Genomic DNA, 20,483 nt, shown 5'->3' on the forward strand with positions numbered 1-20,483 from the left:
TATGTGCATACACACTTACTTCTTTATAAAGTTTTGGGCACTCTGGATGAAAGCGCAGTGCCCGAAGAAATAGTTGCCTTGCGCTTTCTGAAGACAATCGATCTTCCATTTCCCATTTGGCTGCCATAATCCACAAAGCTGTAAGTGAAAAACCATCAGATTGCATTTCAATAAATTAATCAAGCCAGACAAGAAAAGAACCAAATGATCCAATATTAATATTCACACAATTTTTTTTTTTTTTTTTTTGAGACAGAGTCTCACTCTGTCGCCCAGGCTGGAGTGCAGTGACGCAATCTCGGCTCACTGCAAGCTCCGCCTCCCAGGTTCATGCCATTCTCCTGCCTCAGTCTCCCGAGTAGCTGGTACTACAGGCACCCGCCACCATGCCTGGCTAATTTTTTTTCGTATTTTTAGTAGAGACGGGGTTTCACCATGTTAGCCAGGATGGTCTTGATCTCTTGATCTCCTGACCTCGTGATCCGCCCGCCTCGGCCTCCCAAAGTGCTAGGATTACAGGCATGAGCCACTGCGCCCGGCCCACTCAAGCAATTTTTTAAAGAAGCCTTTAACAAAAGGGGAAGCAGTTTGGACAGACAGTTTCTAACTGCAAAGCTTGGTTACATTATCTAAAATTAGAAACAGTATTCTGAAGCAAATGAGTAAATGACAACAAATGTTCAATTTAGAGAATGAGTACCTAAGTGTCTGTTACTGTTTTCATCAGATCTAAGGACATTATTGTAAGTCACATACAATTTTTTTCTTTTTTGAGACAGGGTCTTGCTCTGCTGCTCAGGCTGCAGTGGCACAAATGCAGCTCACTGCAGTCTTCACCTACCAACATCCCACCTTAGCCCCTCAAGTAGCTGGGACCACATGCATACGCCATCACGCCCATCTAAATTTTGTAGCTTTGTAGAGATGGGTTTTCACCATGTTGCTCAGGCTGGTCTCAAACTCCAGATCTCAAATGATCTGCCTGCCTCGGCTTCCCAAAGTGCTGGGATTATAGGCATAAGCCACCGTGCCTGGCCCACATACAAATTTTAAAGGTAGTAAAATGCCAGAAAAAGGCCAGGCACAGTGGCTCACACCTGTAATTCCAGCACTTTGGGAGGCCGAGGCAGGCAGATCACTTGATGTCAGGAGTTTGAGACCAGCCTGGCCAACATGGTGAATCCTCGTTTCTACTAAAAAATACAAAAAATTAGCCAGGCGTGGTGGCACCCTCCTATAGTCCCAGCTATTACGGAGACTGAGGCAGAAGAATCACTTTAGCCTGGGAGGCAGAGGTTGCAGTGAGCTGAGATCGCACCACTACACCCCAGCCTGGGCGACAGAGCAAGACTCCATGTCAAAAAAAAAAAGGCCAGAAAAAACTGCTGATCTTACAACAAATAAAATTATTTTTTGCTCTTTTCTCAATATTTAGAGAAATTATAGGGCCAGGCACAGTGGCTTACTCCTGTAATCCCAGCACTTTGGGAGGCTGAGGTGCGCAGATCGTTTGAGGCTGGGAGTTCGAGACCAGTCTGGCCAACATGGCGAAACTCCATCTCTACTAAAAATACAAAAATTAGCCAGGCGTGGTGGTGCACATCTGTAATCCCAGCTACTTAGAAGGCTGAGGCATGAGAATCCCTTGAACCCAGGAGACAGAGGTTGCAGTGAGCTGATATCGCACCACTGCACTTCAGCCCGGGCAACAGAGGCAAGACTCTGTCTCAAAAAAATAAAAAATAAAATAAATTATAATTCATAATTTTCTCTAAAACCCTTTGTCCTTCTACATGGGAAATTAACCCTGAGTTAACATTCTAGCTATTTCCCTAGACACTTAATAAAGGTCACCTATCTTATCAAGATTGCTTTTGTTAAAAATGACGCCTGGTTGGTAACCACACCTGGAATAGAAGGGTCAGCAATGGTGGCAAGCAATTGCTTTGGGCTTCCGTGAACATGTGACTCCTAAAATTGAGCATGACCTTTCTAGGATCTGTAGAAGCCACGCCCATCCATGGGGCTTCTAAACCAGAGTGGATCCCCTACCTACTGATATGATCTCATCTCATCATACCTGAACAGTCACCTTAGGAACCAGAGGCTACCTCCATTCTGCTAAGAGCATTCTGCAGAAGGAACATACCTAAGGCTATCCTGCTATATTTCTGAGTAAACTGGTGCCAAATGTAGTCTATTTGAGTCTTGTGTGGTATAAGATATCTGATTAAGCCTAATACCCTGAGAATAGGTACTGAGGCCCCTCCACTATCAACTAGACCATTTATACATTATTCACAAGAGAAATATTTCTCTTACAAAACATGAGTCTACTCTGTACCAGCACTCTTCTAAAATTTATATTGATATTTTCCCCTTTAAGCTTCTAAAATTCCTCAGATTTGACTGCCTCCAAATAAAATGTCCCACAAAGGATTCAAAAGTTTATTTTGCCATCATCTAAAAAGAAATACAGTCTGGCGAGGAGCGGTGGCTCACGCCTGTAATCCCAACACTTTGGAAGGCCAAGGCGGGTGGATCACGAGGTCAGGGGTTCGAGACCAGCCTGGTCAACATGGTGAAACCCCGTCTCTACTAAAAATACAAAAATTAGCTGGGCGTGGTGGTGGGCACCTGTAATCTCAGATACTCAGGAGGCTGAGGCAGGAGAATTGCTTGAACCTGGGAGGCAGAAGCTGCAGTGAGCCGAGATCACACCACTGCCCTCCAGCCTGGGCGACAGAGCGAGACTCCGTCTCAAAAAAAAAGAAATACAGTCCTTCTTGCCTGCAGATACAACACCTAGGACAGTAACTAGTATATAGCAGGCAGGGGTGAACTACGAGGCAGCTATTCAGTAAGAAAAACTGCTGAGGCCAACTGCCTAAGCTCAAGTCCTCAAAATAATTTCTCTTAGATTCATCAAGCGAAATAAAATCCAAAATGGCTTGAGTCTAAATAAAATGTAGAAAAATTGACAAAGATTTCACCATACCTGGCTTGTTGGAATGAATCGCCAACATGGCAGAGAATACCTTGCTAAGTTGAGTTTTAGTAGCCTGTAAAAAAGGAAAATATTTCTACTTCCTGCACAGATAAATCATTGATCTTACTCTCTAAGTAATATGTACCCTAACTTTACCAACTGTAAAATCCAATGGAGCATGACATGCTATTGCCAGGGATATATAAACGAACACAGACCCTCATAACTTTCTACCTTAATTAAACCACTAAACACTTCAAATATCTTTTTAAAAAATCAACTGTATTGAACAAATACACGTAAAAATTATATTCTTTTCAATTGAATTGGAAACCATAGTCATTCAGATATCCAATGTTATATTAATGTTCCGCCTTCTTGGGTTCTTTTTTCATGTTAACCCTACACTTCAGGAAAAAACATCTGGCATGAAGCTTAAAGGGCAGATTAACAAAAAGACGGTTAGAGGAAGCAAGACATGCATGGCTTTACTCACCCACTTCTTACAAAAAACCACATAGTCGAGAGCCAAAGTTGAACATCGTCCTGCAAGAAAAGCAATGTAGTAAGCTGCCCAAATTTGACCTTTACATATAATACACCTTTGCATTAATTAATTTTGCTAAAAACAAGCAAATTTCAGGTTGGATGCGGTGGCTCACACCTGTAATCCCAGCACTTTGTGAGGCCGAAGTGGGCGGATCACTTGAGGTCAGGAGATTGAAACCAGCCTGGCCAACATGGTGAAACCCCACCTAAACTAAAATTACAAAGATTATTGGGAGGCCAAGGCGGATTGATCACTTGAGGTCAGGAGTTCAAAACCAGCCTGGCCAATATGGTGAAACCCCGTCTCTACTAAAAATACAAAAAAATTAGCCAGATGTGGTGGCAGACCCCTGTAATCCCAGCTACTCAGGAGGCTGACAGGAGAATCGCTTGAAGCCGGGAGGCCGAGATCAGGCCACTGCACTCCAGCCTGGGCAACAGAGGGAGGCTCCATCTCAAAAAAAAAAATTAGCCAGGTGTGGTGGTATGTGCCTGTAATCCCAGCTACTAGGGAGGCTGAGGCAGAAGAATCACTTGAACCTAGGAGGCGAAGGTTGCAGTGAGCTGCCGAGATTGTGTGCCACTGCACTCTAGCCTGGGTGACAGAGCAAGACTCCACCTCAAAAAAAAAAAAAAAGCCAGGCACAATGGCTCAGGCCTGTAACCCCAGCACTTTTGGAGGCTGAGGCAGGTGGATCACCTGAGGTCAGGAGTTCGAGACCAGCCTGGCCAAGATGGTGAAAACCTGTCTACTAAAAATACAAAAATTAGCCAGGCGTGGTGGTGTGTGCCTGAAGTCCCAGGTACTGGGGAGGCTGAGGCAGGAAAATTGCTTCAATCTGGGAGGCAGAGGTTGCAGTGAGCCAAGATCACACCACTGCACTCTAGCCTGGGCGACAGAGCAAAACTCCATCCCCCACCAAAAAAAAAAAAAGAAGCAGATTTCAGAAAATACAGTCACCTCTCATCCTATCTGGCTCTTCCTCACAAAGGCCTCAGATCTCTTAACTATGATAATTCAACCTTTCCCCCAACTCCCACTCACAATGCTCCAAAAAAACTTTGTTATCTATCCAGTTGGTTTAATGCAGTTCTTAAAGGATCTCAATCTGGGGTAGCAATATAAAATTTGTCATTCCCAAGAATCCAAAATACTTCTCATATAATATATCCAATTCCAAACACTCCTGTAATCCCAGCACTTTGGGAGGCTGAGGTGGGCAGATCACTTGATCCCAGGAGTTCGAGACCAGCCTAAGCAGCATGACGAAATCCTATGTCTACCAAAAACACAAAAATTAGCCAGGCATGGCGGCATGTGCCTGTGATCCCAGCTACTGGGGAGGCTGAGGTGGGAGAATCATTTGAGCCTGGGAGGCAGAGGTTGCAGTGAACCAAGATCACCCTACTGTACTCTAGCCTGGGCAACACAGTGAGACCTTATCTCAAAAAAAAAAAGAAGGAAAAGAAAAAAAAATCAAGTTTCTGAGGTATTGCCCCTACATAACCATTTATCTTCTAGCTCTAAGTCTTCAGTGTACTTACAAATATATACAAATATCTCCCAAATTTCCAATCCTTAGTAATGTATCAAATACACTGTTTTCAGCACTGTCCTCATAGAATAACTATAAGGTAATAAGATCAATTTTCTTACTGGTTTGTTAAGTGGCTCAAAAAATGTTTTGAGTAATGATACCATCATTAGAGTAAGTATAAAGATACCCAAGATAAAAATAGAAAACTGCATTTGAATCCCTAATACAATATGTATAATACTTATCTTCACATCTCATAAAGTTAAGGATGCCTTGATCACTCACGTTCCATTTTGCTGAGGCACGTTGGAAAACACCTTGTACCCGGTGTACAACAGAATTCTCAATCTCATCCTTCTTAAATGAATATCCAATGTGCTAAAGGGGGACATAAAAAAACAGAGCCTCAACTTAATCACATTTGTCCAAAACAGCATTCCTACTTGACCACTTAATGGTACTGATGAAGCAAACAAATAATTACAAATATCCATTGTAGGCATATCACCACAGTTTTATCAACACTGTCTCCCAAACACAAGTCCTAACTATACAGCCATACTGCTTAGTTCTGTATTTTTCTCCAACTTCTAGAAAATCTTCTACTTACTGTTCTTCTCTGGATCAGCTCCAAAAGATGAATTTCATACTATGAAAGAAAAACATACAAAAAAATGAGAAGCTAGAAAATCTAAAACCTTTTAAATACTGGAAATTTAGTTAAAGTCATAAAACAAAAATCAAGAATATAAAATAAAAAATAATGTGCTATCACATGATTTACAATAAATGTCTAGAACTCACTTAACATTTACTTAGCTATAAAACTTAAACAGAATTAACAAGCTTATAATTACATGCTTCACTTAAAAATTATTCCATGAAATACTTCAAGCATATAAAACACCCCATGCAGCTACAGTGCAGCTACATCAAAACCTACATTGCACTACATTTGCTTCAAATCTTTTTTAGAAATAAAACAGTTCATATAAAAATGAAGCTACCTATGTACCTATCTCTGATTCTACTCTTCTCCCTCTCCAGAGGCAGCAATTACCTTGACTTTGTTATCATTCCCAAACATGACTTTGGACTTTATTATAATGATGTCTTGAACGCTTGTAAATTTTACATAAATGGTATCATGCTACATCCATCAATCCATAGGTTTTTTTTGTTTTTTTTTTTTGAGACGGGGTCTCCCTCTGTCGCCCAGGCTGGAGTGCAGTGGTGCAGTGGCATAATCTCGGCTCACTGCAACCTCTGCCTCCTGGCTTTAAGAGATTCTCCTGCCTCAGCCTCCCGAGTAGCTTGGATTACAGGCGCCTGCCACCATGCCCAGCTAATTTTTGTATTTTTAGTAGAGATGGGGTTTCACCATGTTGGCTAGGCTGGTCTTGAACTCCCGACCTCAAGTGATCCACCCACCTTGGCCTTCCAAAGTGCTGGGATTATACGCATGAGCCACCGTGCCCGGCCCATCAATCCATATTTTTACTCAACATTATCCCTTTAGCCATATCCCTATTCACCGAGGGTGGTGGTGTGTGCCTGTAATCCCAGCTACTTGGGAGGCTCATCAGGAGCTAGAGGTTACAGTCAGCCGAGATCATGCCATTGCACTCCAGCCTGGGTGACGGAGTGAGACTCCATCTCAAAAAAGAAAAAAAAAAAAAAAAAAAGGTTTGCTCTTATGATGAATATAAAGCAGTCCTACACCTGGTTTTTCTTTTATTGTTTGTTTTTTTGAGATGGAGTCTCGCTCTGTCACCCAGGCTGAAGTGCAGTGGCACAACCTAGGCTCACTGCAACCTCCGCCTCCCGATTCAAGCAGTTTTCCTGCCTCAGCCTCCCCAGTAGCTGGGATTACAGGTACGTGCTACTGTGCCTGGCTAATTTTTGTATTTTTAGTAGAGATGGGGTTCCACCATGTTGACCAGGCTGATCTCCAACTCCCGACCTCAAGTAATCCGCCCGCCTCGGCCTCCCAAAATGCTAGGATTACAGGCATGAACTACCGCGCTCGGCCCCTACACCTGGTTTTAATCTTTAACTAATTACTGATAAGGCTGATGTCTTTTCATAAGTTTAACTACAAGTGATGTTTCCCCTTTGTGACTTTCACGTTCACATGATTTGCCCATTTTTCTTTTTAGTTTTCATTTTCTTCTCTATTTACAGTTCTTTATATATGTGTATATGTAGTTCTAATTATGTGTTGCAAATATTTTCTCACATTTTGTGGCTTGTATTTTCACATTATTTGTAGTGTCTTTTTTGCACAGAAATTTTTTTTTTTTTTTTTTTTGAGACAGGGTCTCTATCACCCAGACTGAAGTGCAATGGCGCCATCATGGCTCACTAAGCTTCCACCTCCCAGGTTCAACTGATCCTCCCACTCAACCTCCAGAGTAGCTGGGACTACAGGTGTGCACCACCATGCCCAGCTAATTTTTGTATTTTTTGTAGAGATGGGGTTTGCCATGTTGCCTAGGCTGGTCTTGAACTCCTGAGCTCAAGCGATCTGCCTGTCTCACACATGAGCCGCCATGCCCCTCCAGAAATTTGTATTTTGAACACAATCAAATCAATCCGTCTTTTCTCTCATGGTTTGTGCTTTCACAGTCTAATTTAGCTTTAAGAAATCTTTTGGCTGGGCACACTGGCTCAAGTGTGTAATTCCCAAAACTCTGGTAGGTCAACGCAGGAGGCTCACTTGAGTCCAGGAGTTCAAGACCAGCCTGGGCAACATAAGGAGACCCTAGCTCTACAAAAAATAAGAAAATTAGCCAGCCATCTGGCACAAGCCTGTAGTCCTACCTACTTGGGAGGCTGAGGCAGGAGGATCACCTAAAGCCTATAAGTTCGAGGCTGCAATGGGTGGTCGCACCATTGCACTCCAGCCTGGGCAAGAGTGAGTGTATTATTTGGAAAAAAAAAAAAATTCTATCTTTGACATAATATGGTCTTGGCTCATTCTGAGTGAGCAATCTACTCATAGGACCTCTTCCAAAAACAATGGCTTAGCCAAGGTTCATATATTATTTGTTCAGCTGTCTTTTGTCTTTTTAAATCTAAGCTCAAAACTTCTAGTCTTTTTTTTTTTTTTTTTTTAGGTGGAGTTTCGCTCTTGTCTCCCAGGCTGGGAGTGCAATGGCACAATCTTGGCTCACTGCAACCTCCACCTCCTGGGTTCAAGCGATTCTCCTGCCTCAGCCTCCTGAGTAGCTCGGATTACAGGCACCCACCACCACACCCGGCTAATTTTTGTGTTTTTAGTAGAGATGGGGGTTTCACCATGTTGGCCAGGCTGGTCTCGAACTCCTGACCACAGGTGATCCTCCCGCCTCAGCCTCCCAAAGTGCTGGTATTACAGCATGAGCCACCACGCCCAACCAAAACTTCTAGTCTTATAAACATGTGATCTTGTTATTGGTTCTTTCTGAATCCTGATTCCGTCATCCAACATATTAGCTATTCTCCCCCATTGGAAAATTGGTCTGAGATAATTTTTCTTTATTCAAATCTTCCATGCATTTACAAGATGAAGAAATCTTGCAGCACACCTCTTTCCAAGTGGACAGACGACAGATAAGTAGTAACTTTTCAATTCTCTACAATCATCACATTCACTCTCCTGTATCTTGCTCACCAAGAGGCAAATCTCTTGCTGAAGTCCTGATACACACTATGTCTCTGACAATCTCTGATCTACGAACCCAGTAGAAAAAAAAAAGAAAGAAAACGACAAGATAGAAAGAGGAGGGGAAAAGTAAGTTCAGTTTGGCCAGGACTACAGTCTTAGTGGAGTAATGCTACTCCCAATGCTACTCCTGTTCAGAAATATCTATCTAATGAACGTTTCTGGAATTCTTTTTTTAATTTTTTAAAAAATTGATGTTGGCCGGGTGTGGTGGCTAATGCCTGTAATTCCAGCACTTTGGGAGGCCGAGGCGGGTGGATCACCAGGTCAGGAGTACGAGACCAGCCTGGTCAAGATGGTGAAACACTCTCTCTACAAAAATTATCCTGGCGTGGTGGTGGGCGCCTGTAATCCCAGCTACTCAGGAGGCTGAGGCAGATAACTGCTTGAACCCAGGAGGCGGAGGCTGCAGTGAGCTGAGATCACACCACTGCACTCCAGCCTGGGCAACAAGAGTGAAACTTGATGTTAAGCTCATCATTCTAGAACTGATTTTAAATTTGTGAAGGGATGGGAGGCTGAGGCAGGAGAATCACTTGAACCCAGGAGGTGGAGGTTGCGGTGAGCAGAGACTGCGCAACTGCACTCCAGCCTGGGTGACACAGAGAGACTCTATTTCAATTAATCAACCAATCAATCAATTTGTGAAGGGATTAAAAAGTAAGGCTAGGGCCGAGCATGATGCCTCATGCCTGTAATCATAGCACTCAATTTGAGAGGCCGATGCAGGTGGATTGCTTGAGGCCAGGAGTTCGAGACCAGCCTGGCCAACATGGCAAAACCCAGTCTCTACTAAAAGTAGCTGGGTGTGGTGCCATACACCTGTAATCCCAGTTACTGAGGAGGCTGAGACTTGAGAATCACTAGAACCCGGGAGGCGGTGGTTGCAGTGAGCCAAGATCGCACCACTGCACTCCAGCCTGGGTGACAGAGCAAGACTCTTGTCTCAAAAACAAAAATAAAAAAAGTAAGGCTGGGCCCAGTGGCTCACAAACACTTGTAATCCCAGCATTTTGGGCGTGGGCAACATGCCGAAACCCTGTCTCTACAAAAAACACAAAAACTAGCCAGCCATACTGGCACACACCTGTAGTCCCAGCTACTCCAGAGGCTGTGGGAGGATGGCTTCAGCCCAGGAGGTGGAAGCTACACTGAGCCGTGATGGCACCACTGCACTTCAACCTGGGTGAAAGGTGAGCCCCTGCCTCAAAAAAGAAGTAATGAAATTATTAATTATTGGCCGGGCATTGTGGTTCACACCTGTAAGCCCAGCACTTTGAGAGGCCAAGGTGGGTGGATCCCTTGAGATCAGCCTGGGCAACGTGGCAAAACCCAGTCTCTACCAAAAAGTACAAAAAATTAGCCAGGCATGGTGGCATGCACCTATGGTCCCAGCTACCCAGGAGGCTGAGGTAGGAGAATCGCTTGAGCCTGGAGGGCAGAGGTTGCAGTGAGCAGAGATCACACCATTCACACCACTGCACTCCAACCTGGGTGACAGAGTGAGATGCCATCTCACCAAAAAAAAAAGAAAGAAATTATTAATTACACACTTACTTGAACATAATTGATAAAGTCTTCCTTGAAAAGGGTTCTTCTCTGGATTTTGTACTCTAGATCGGAAGCCTTCTTAATGATAGCCCTGAGGAGAAAGCCATTTAAACTTCACTTGAAAACTGCAAAAATTAAATGTTTAAGTTTATTATGAATATATTTAAAACAGGTTTTTCAAAATACAAAATTCCTACAGTTATCTTTCATAAGAAAGTATTGTGGCCGGGCACATTGGCTCACGCCTGGAATCCCAGCACTTTGGGAGGCTGAGGTGGGTAGATCAAGAGGTCAAGAGACTGAGACCACCCTGGCCAACACGGTAAAACCCCATCTCTACTAAAAATACAAAAATTAGCTGGGCGTGGTGGTGCGTGCCTGTAGTCCCAGCTACTCGGGAGACTGAGGCAGGAAAATTGCTTGAACCTGGAAGGCGGAGGTTGCAGTAAGCCGAGATCGCGCCACTGCACTCCGGCCTGGCGACAGAGCGAGACTCCATCTCAAAAAAATATAAAGTATTCTCTTACACAATTACTTTTGTGTTCTTAAGCGTATCAGGATGCATTTTTAAACTTTCAGAAAAATCATCTTAATCAACTCCCAAAACCAATGACACTCCCACCAGCAAAGCAAATACAATTAAGAACTTTATACCATTTATGTATGCTGGGTTTTTTTGTTTGTTTTTTTCTCGCTCTGTCGCCCAGGCTGGAGTGCAGTGGCATGATCTCGGCTCACTACAACCTCGGCCTCCCAGGTTCAAGCGAGTCTCCTGCCTCAGCCTCCTGAGTAGCTGGGACTACAGGCGCCCACCACCATGCTCAGCTAATTTTTGCATTTTTAGTAGAGACAGGGTTTCACCATATTGGCCAGGCTGGTCTCGAACTCCTGACCTCGTGATCCGCCCACCTCGGCCTCCCAAAGTGCTGGGATTACAGGTGTGAGTCACAGCGCCTGGCTGGTATTAATAAAGACTTCTTTTACTCCAAGTTCAGGTCACTTAAATTTTAATAATAAATTTCTTTCCGAAATTCCTCTTATTTCTGAGTTCTCAACATGTAAATTTTTTTAAAAATCTAAATTGCGTCTGCCTTTAAAAAGACTTATTACTACGAAGGACTTATGGGAGAAGATTCAGAGTCCTTAGCTAAGGAATGAACATATGACAAGTATATATTAGGAGAATTTAATGCAAGACGTGCAAGACAGGTGTCTTTAGTAATGGTAACATTAACCTTAACTGAGCACTTTCTAAGCGTCCACACTGCTATGTTCTGTGTTTCATTAACGAATGCTTACTTTGAAGCTCTGAGTCACATTACTACATTCAGACGTTGCAAAACAAATTAACAGTCACAGAAGCCATTAAAAACTATTTAACATAATTTTAACACGCTACTGAATGTCTACTATGTGCCAGGCGCTGTAGTTAGGCTCTGGAGTAGCATATGAAATTGATTTCAATGGTCCCCACCTTCAAGTCTAGTTAGGAATTTATCCACTCCCCCTGGGCTCCCACAGCACTCTGTTCCCATCCCTACAGCAGTACAAGGTACTACAATCAACTTACAATACACTGTTATCAAAATATTTAATTTGTCTGTCTCCTCCACCACACTCTGCCCAATTAGCTCCTAAGGAGCAGGAATCCTGGCTTTATCACCTTTACAGCCCTAAGACCCGGCTCCATGAAGGGCTGTTAAAATGTCTGATGGGTAAGTAGACGGACGGATTACCTTGCAACGAATGAGAAATTAATTCTGGACATCACCGAAAACGAGAAATGGGCTTCCGCCACGTTTAGGTAAAGTAAACACAGGTCGAGCGTCCCCACACCTAGCCCCTGCCACACACTCCCAACCTCCCCTCAGGCCGTCTCAGCTCTTCCCTCTCCCCAACCCTCTCTCACTTAATCTCCGCACGACTGAACAGTCCAATGCGCTCCAGCTGTTCCAATTCCGGGAGCCGATCTTCTATGCGTTCCTGAATTATCTCTGCCATTAGGTCCGAAGTCTACAACCCGGCCGGTAGCTTCTCAACAGCAAACACGAGCAAGAAGCTCCCGGTTTCAGGTTCGGAGATCCAGCCCTACCACCGACGCGTCCGGACGTAACGTGCTCCCCAAGTCCCGCCTTTTCCGCTTCCGCCGCCCCCTACTTAGGGGAAGGCCCTTCGGCTTCTACAGCCACCGTCCCCTCCCTGTGGCCGATTGTGGGATTGCACCGAGAACCCGCCCTGGTCTTGGGCCGGACGACTCTAGCGGACAGGAGTTAAGGGGCGGGGCTAGACGGGAGTGGGGGTTAAATGCGCGCGCGCCGCTAGACTTGGACAGCGATCGGGAAAAGCGCCTCCAGGTATGGAGAGGTGGGCTACCCAAGCCTGAAAGGGACACGAGATGCATTTTCTTCAGAATATTGTCTATTTTCATTGTGTTCCCATCCCACGTCCTGACTTCCCAACACCAAGAACAACAACAAAAAAAAGCAAAGGAGGAGGCTATTGTACAATTAAACATTTTTGAAAGCCGGTCGCGGTGGCTCATGCCTGTAATCCCAGCGCTTTAGGAGGCCCAGGCGGGCGGATCACCTGAAGTCAGGAGTTCGAGACCATCCTGGCTAACATGGTGAAACCCCGTTTCTACTAAAAATGCAAAAAAATTAACTGGGCGTGCTGGCACGCGCCTGTAATCCCAGCTACTCAGGAGGCTGAGGCAGGAGAATCGCTTGAACCTGGGAGGCGCAGGTTGTAGGGAGACGAAATCGCGCCACTGCACTCCAGCCTGGGCGACAGAGGGAGGCTCCGTCTCAAAAAAAAAAAAAAAGCAAGACTCGCGAAACACCGGATTCCTTCTCAGCTTTCTGAGCTGAAAAGGTATAGATCCTCAAGAAAAGAAGAGTGTAAGTACTTCTCAACCATTTTACCTCTCTGACCACTCTTACGGTGTTTGGGGGCAAAAAACTAAGGATCTAGACTCCCTAAACCGCTCGCCGGGTCCTTCTCTCCCCACAATGCACCGGGGCCAGCAGGAAGGCCGCTCCGACCCCTAATTTTCCCGCGAATTCATTTCAAAGAGGCGGCCGGGCCCGCGATCGGCAGCGCGCACGGGCCAACCAAGCCGCGCCTCCGCGTGACTGACGGGGGAATCCGCGGGCCAAAGGGGTGGGCGGCCCGGCGGCGCGCGCTCCCGCCGGCCAATCAGAGCGCCGGGCGGGGGAAGTGGGCGGAGAGAGGCCAGGGTAAGGTGAGCGACCTCCGAAGCGGAGGGGGGCTCTGAGGAGACACCTTTTTTTTCCTCCCTCCTTCCCTCCTCTCCTCCTCCCTTCCCTTCCCCTCTCCTCCCCTCTCTCCTCCTTCCCCACTCGGTCCGCCGGAGCCTGCTGGGGCGAGCGGTTGGTATTGCAGGCGCTCACTCTCCGGGGCCGCCCGGCGGGTAGCTGGCGGGGGGAGGAGGCAGGAACCGCGATGGCGCCTCAGAAGCACGGCGGTGGGGGAGGGGGCGGCTCGGGGCCCAGCGCGGGGTCCGGGGGAGGCGGCTTCGGGGGTTCGGCGGCGGTGGCGGCGGCGACGGCTTCGGGCGGCAAATCCGGCGGCGGGGGCTGTGGAGGCTGTGGCAGTTACTCGGCCTCCTCCTCCTCCGCGGCGTTACCGGTGAAGAAGCCGAAAATGGAGCACGTCCAGGCTGACCACGAGCTTTTCCTCCAGGCCTTTGAGAGTGAGTGTGTGCGAGGCTTTGAAGGCAGGAAGACCCACTCTGCCAACACCGGGGATGGGACAGTCTGCTGGGCCCCCTTCCTCCTCGGGAGTCCACTTGTGTGGTAGTGGAGGGAGGAATTGAGGGGATGTCCCCCTTTCGGAGATTACGTCTCCAGGGGATCCGGAGTCTAGGGCCTTGGGAGAGCTGGAAAAGAGGGTTCGGGTAGGTTCTTGACTCCCCCAAAATCCGATTGACGCAAGAGGCTCAGGACTGGGGCCCCACGTTCAGAGCAGGCGGCTTTTAGATGAGGAGGTAGCAGTTGAACTGAGCGGCAGTCACATCCCGAGACTGGTTCTTGTTTTCTTTCCTGCCTTTCGGACTCTAGAAATACAGGGGTTTCGGTTGTAGCTTTTGAGGGGCAAAATGAAGCCAGTGAAGGGATGAGTGCAGTGGAACCGAAGAAATTGTCCTTAGTCTGAAATGCCTTCGCGCTAACTTGGTGCTGCAGGTTCATATGGCACCTTTGGATGCTTAAAACCCTTCAAATCTGTCCACCCATTTTGTGGATATGTAAACTGAGCCAGAGAGTGGTCAAGCATCTTCTCTGGAGACGACCCCGGAATTCTGCTTTTTCTCCTCGGCTTACAGAACATTTTCTTGCGTCAATTTCTGTTTCTAAGGTCTGTCTGGAAGGTGAAACTGACTTATTTGGAAAGGAGAGCGAGGTGTCTGGAAACAAACAATAGAATTTATTAAAAACATCGTGACTATAAATAATCCTGATTGTTCTTTAGGGAATGTTATATCCTGATTGGTTTCCTTTTTTGCTTTTGTGTGTTATAATTTGGGTGATCTTTAATAGCTAAATAATCTTACAGAAACTTGAATAAACTTGGCTCTACCGCCCAGTGTCCTTATTTATAATTTCACTGTGGCGTATGTTAAGGGCATGGTATCAGCTGTGCTTAGAAAGACGTATTACGTTGTTTAATACCCTTCCTTCATTCTCTCTCATTAGTGCTTCATGAAATTCTAATTGGAACTTAATAGAAGGAATTTCAGTTTTTATCGAAACGAATATTGAACCCGCTTCAGAGAGATTCACATTATTCACATATTATATTTCTTAATATACTTTGAAATATCTGGAGAGGCTTTAATTGAAAATAGGATGGAGAACTGAAGGGCAGTGGTGACAATAATGATACTTGTTTGTACCCCTTCTAAAGTATCTCATCTCCCTTTAGTTAATTTAAAATAAAACTAACTAATTGAAGATTTAGGTGGAAATTTTAAAAGTTCTTTCTGAATGTTAAGAGAAGACACATCCTCCAAGAAAGTTTTAACTGTTTGCGTTGTGATGAGTCTACCTCAGGGAAGTCAAGTGTCATTAAGAGCTAGATCTGGTCATAAAACAACTTGAAGTTGTTTACTGGAAAGTTTAAATACTTGAATGTAATTATTCACATAGTTATTTCTATTTGGTTTATTCTGATACTGCTGTATAATGACCTAAAGTGATACTAGTAGGTCTTTAATGTAACTGATATAATAGTATACGTATTTTTCATCGACTTAAGTCTTGTATAACAAATTACATTTTAACTAATTTGAAATTTAATTCAACTCATTTTAAGCGTTAGAAAGACTGTTTTGTGAATCTGTCAGTTGTGTAAAAAATGTATTGAGGTAATATTTATGTTGAACAAAATAGATAACAACTTTAAATTATAATTAGGAATATTTATTGAGAATTTTTGCTGCAGTTTGTGTCCGAGATTTATTTCAATATTGACTGACTTTTGAGTGCAGTGGATCCCACCTGTAATCCTAGCTACTCTGGAGGCTGAGGCAGGAGGATCTGTTGAGCCCACGAGTTTGGGACCAGCCTGAGCAACATATCAAGACCCCTTTTCAAAAAAAGAAAAAAAAAAATCTTGACTGACTTTCATCATACCTGTATTAGGAATGTCTGGATCTGTATTAGGATGTCATCATATCTGTGTTAGGATGTATTAGGATTCTGTTTTGGCTGACTACAATTTTTTTTTTTTTTTTTTTTGAGACGGAGTTTCGCTCTTTGTTGCCCAGGCTGGAGTGCAATGACGCGATCTTGGCTCACGGCAACCTCCGCCTCCCAGGTTCAAGTGATTCTCCTGCCTCAGCCTCCCAAATAGCTGGGGTTACAGGCATGGCTATTTATAGGTTACTATGCCTGGCTATTTTTGTATTTTTAGTGGAGACAGGGTTTCTCCATGTTGGTCAGGCTGGTCTCGAACTCCCAACCTCAGGTGATCTGCCCACCTCAGCCTCCCAAAGTGCTGGGAATACAGGCATGAGCCACCGCGCCTGGCCGGCTGACTACAAATTTTTTAAGTGACCATTTAAAAAGTGAAATTTTCATCTTGTTTGGTATCAATCAGTAGTTCTTTTGTTGACTCCAGCTACCTATTACAGCTGCTTTTTGGAAGAAAATTGGTTATAAATAGTTTAAATTAGCTAAGTTAAATGAGTACAACTACTTCTCTTGAGTTCTGCTCGGTAACAATAACTATCTTAGAAAGGCTTAAGAAAAATATTGTGGAGAACCTTCAGTATAAAAAGCGTAGATGAACTTTGTGAATGTATGCCATTGATTGAATACCTTTTGATCTTACTGTGCATACTAACTTTCTTGATGTAAATATTTAGTGCGATATAAATATTTAGTGCATGATTTCCATAGCAGATGATAAGTTTATATTGATTATAACATGGTCTCGGTTGATATTTTTCTGACAAGTAAGTTTAGATCATGTTTGGATTTTGTTTCCTATTACCTAGAGCCAACACAGATCTATAGATTTCTTCGAACTCGGAATCTCATAGCAGTAAGTAGTCAACAAAATTCATCAATATTATTTCTCTCTTATAACTGCATCTGTATTCAGTTTTAACATTTTTAAAACTCTTTTTGTAGCCAATATTTTTGCACAGAACTCTTACTTACATGTCTCATCGAAACTCCAGAACAAACATCAAAAGGTACATTTTATGAATCTTATTTCAAGCTGATCAAACCATGTTAGTTTTATTTTAAAGTACTGTTTCTCAAAATTAAAAAAAAAACAAACAAAAATAAGTACTATTTCTAACTAAAGATTTAATATGAAAACTGAAGTGAGAGAGTGACTGGTTGAATTCGTTGCAGAGTGGTTTTCAATAGTATAATCTTTGTAAGTCTCAGGTTGTTATTAGTTTTTTGTTTTTTTTTTTTTTCTCCCGTAATAGGAATGAGGCTGGGTGTGGTGGCTCATGCCTATAATCCCAGCACTTTGGGAGGCCAAGTTGGGCGGATCACTTGAGGTCAGGAGTTCGAGACCAGTTTGGCCAACATGGCAAAACCCTGTCTCTACTAAAACAAAAATTAGCCGGGCGTGGTGGTGTGTGCCTGTAATCCCAGTTACTTGGGAGGCTGAGGCAAGAGAATTGCTTGAGCCCGGGAGGTGGAGGTTGCAGTGAGCCGAGATTGCGCCGTTGCACTCCAGCCTGGGCAACAGAGCGAGACTCTACCTCAAAGAAAAAAAAAAAGAACTGATTTTAGTAGTGAAGTGAATAAAGTGATTGTACTGATTATATTTTTACTCTGTGCCATGGGTTATTTCTCTTTTTGTTAGTTTGTTTGTTCGTTTTTTTGAAACAGAGTCTCTGTCGTCCAGGTTGGAGTGCAGTGGCGCGATCTCGGCTCACTGCAAGCTCCGCCTCCTGGGTTCATGCCATTCTCCTGCCTCAGCCTCCTTATTTTTTTTTTTTATTGTTGTTGTTGTTTTGTTTTTGTTTTTTTTTTTTTGAGAGAAGTCTCACTCTTGTCCCCCAGGCTGGAGTGTAATGGTGCAATCTCGGCTCACTGCGACCTCTGCCTCCTGGGTTTAAATGATTCTCCTGCCTCAGCTTCCCAAGTAGCTGGGATTAAAGGCACCTGCCACCACACCTGGCTAAGTTTTGTATTTTTAGTAGAGACGGGGTTTCCCCATGTTGGCCAGGCTGGTCTCGAACTCCTGACCTCAGGTGATCCACCCACCTCAGCCTCCCAAAGTGCTGGGATTACAGGCATGAGCCACTGTGCCCGGCCACATTTTCTTCTTTAATTCAAGAAGCCTCCAAGATGAACAGTGTCCTTCCATACTATGCATCTTGATCAAATCTCTATCAATTCTTAAGAAAAGTCTCAGCAAATTTTATATGAAGCCTTTTCCTCCAGGTCAATTCAAGACACCTAAATACCATATAAGGCTACTAAGTGCCTCATGAGTAAGGTAACAGTTTCTCCCTTTTTCCACCATTACACTACCATTGCTCATTCTGTTTTTTTCAATTAGCATAGATTTTAAAGCTGTAAAGCATTAAACATTAAAACAAGTTCAATAGAATGTTGTCTTCTTACTAAAAAAACTAGTTTGAGAATTATTTTCAGTAAACTCTAATAACATCTATAAAGTCTGAACTCAGTGCTCTACTATGTTAGGATACTTTGAAAGAATTATTTCCTAAAGGATCAACAGTTCTTCATGACACTTTTTTTTTTACATTAAAGTTTTTAAAATTAAGTTAACCTGGATCCTGGATTCACTGTAACATTTTACCTGATTCATTTAATTCAGGCCAACACTATGAAGCTACAGTTAACATACTTTGATTTAAAAGGTATTTAGACTTTAGGTCAGTTTGAATGAAACCAAAATTCATGTAACTTTAAATTCACACTTACCTACTGTCTTCTAACTGTCCTTTGGCCCAGGTTTGCATAAATCCAACCTCTGATCTATTTGCAATCAACTAAGAAAGCAATGAAAACATTAGCTGGTATCAGAGATTCTAACCTCTATAAAGTGACAATAAATTTCCACAATCCATTAGAAATCAAACCTATCATTTAAAGAATTCAGATTTCAAAAACCATGAAACACTGGTGTACTACATTGCCAACATGCAGTCACTTTCTCTCCAAAAGTTTTAGACCACTTTAGTCTGAGTCTTAATAGTTGTTGGTCTTAAGGAATTTATCCGTCAGCCTTGGTTTTCTCACATATGGCAATATGTGAATCCTCATATTTTTTAAGGATTAAATCAGATAATTATGCAAAACTCACAGCATAGTGCCTGGCACATAAATGGTCAACAAATGTTAGTTGTCATTATTATTTTTTAACTAACCATTTCAAATGACATGCACACAAAAAAGTATTAAGAAGAAGCCAAGGATAAACTGTAGAATCTGGGTTTGCATCAGTTCTGCTACTAATTCATTCAGGAGCAACTCATTTATTCTCTCAGATGCCTCATCTGTAAAAGAGATATAACACTGGCCTGACCCTGAAAGTTACAGGAACAATGTCACCCAAAGCACGCTGGTTTTACTTTGATTACAGTACTTATAGCTGAATACTTTTACAACTGTATGCCATCTGTCTACTTATTTATGAATTGATAAAAGGAGGAAACCATATCTTAGTCTTTGTATTTTCCACTCCAACCTGGTAGAACATTGCATCAGGTAGGTGCTCAATAAATATTTGATAAATTCAATATTACTGCACATCAAAAAAGTCAAATAAATTAATACAATGAAACAGTCACAAGAAACACAAAGAAAAATCCATGCCCCTAAACTATAGTCCCTGGTTATCCAACCAAAAATATAAACATTTTCTCTTTGCAAAATAAATGGGTGCTCCTAAGTTGGCTATACAGTGGATTCTGCAGAGCAACTCCTCTCCTATTCAGTCCTTCCAATGCGGCATGCTCCCTTTGCCAGCAGGCCTTTGCCCTTCCTTCTCAGAGGACAGGATTCATGCCTTTTTCTCCTTTATACAGCCAGGGTTTAGAACAGTAGCACATTAAGTCTTCAATAAACGTTGGCTAAATTGAACTAGGGATAATGTCAGATGTTTGACCTATAATTTTTCAGTTTGCTGAGTAAGCAAACAGTTCGTTTTTATATGCAACTCGTTTCCTTTCTCTCCTGTTGGTTACCCTGTCAGCCCAGAAATACAAGAACTTCTCAGATGCCTTTAAATACCTTGGACTAAGAAATTCTAGCTCAGTTTTCTGCCTTTTTCTTTTTTACAAGGTCAATATATACCTATGCTGTGGTATCATACTACATTAAAAGAGACAAGCTCTTAATATATTTAACATTCAATGTTAAATTTGCTCTTTTTTTGTTTATTAATTTCTTTAGCTCTTATGTGAGTTTGTTTAGCATATGCATTTGGGCTAAAATCCCATTACAAAGACTAACAGTATTTTTTACATTATATAAACAAGAATTCTATAGAAACAAACACACACACAAAAAAACCTGTTGAAAAAGGAATTCCCATTTATGTTCCAATGGAAAGACCCACCCAAAAGACCGTCACCTGGTTATGCTAAGTCACCTTATAAATCCATTATGAAAACCACTTCTAATGTCTT

The 20,483-nt window shown here is 43.2% G+C and overlaps 1 protein-coding gene and 1 pseudogene across 19 annotated transcripts in view; one reads left to right on the top strand and one right to left on the bottom strand.

Annotated features, from left to right (window-relative positions):
• The window catches only part of LOC100460699 (U3 small nucleolar RNA-associated protein 6 homolog), a 36,896-nt pseudogene extending 24,407 nt beyond the window's left edge, over window positions 1-12,489 (bottom strand).
• A 172-nt stretch (window positions 12,490-12,661) lies between these two features.
• The window catches only part of LOC103892798 (polycomb protein SUZ12-like), a 29,130-nt gene continuing 21,308 nt past the window's right edge, over window positions 12,662-20,483 (top strand). For 3 of the 19 annotated variants that reach the window (XR_010138223.1, XR_010138224.1, XM_063718552.1), the window contains exons 1-2: window positions 13,760-14,045; window positions 16,851-16,897. Coding sequence is in view for 9 of the 19 variants with exons in the window: in XM_063718552.1 (XP_063574622.1) it covers window positions 13,796-14,045; window positions 16,851-16,897 (297 nt within the window). In the remaining 10 variants the exon portion in view is untranslated. The other 16 variants (XM_063718550.1, XM_063718546.1, XM_063718547.1 and 13 more) reach the window with 14 other exon arrangements.

The sequence above is a fragment of the Pongo abelii genome, chromosome 19 (assembly GCF_028885655.2).
Source record: "Pongo abelii isolate AG06213 chromosome 19, NHGRI_mPonAbe1-v2.0_pri, whole genome shotgun sequence".
NCBI classification, from domain to species: domain Eukaryota; kingdom Metazoa; phylum Chordata; class Mammalia; order Primates; family Hominidae; genus Pongo; species Pongo abelii.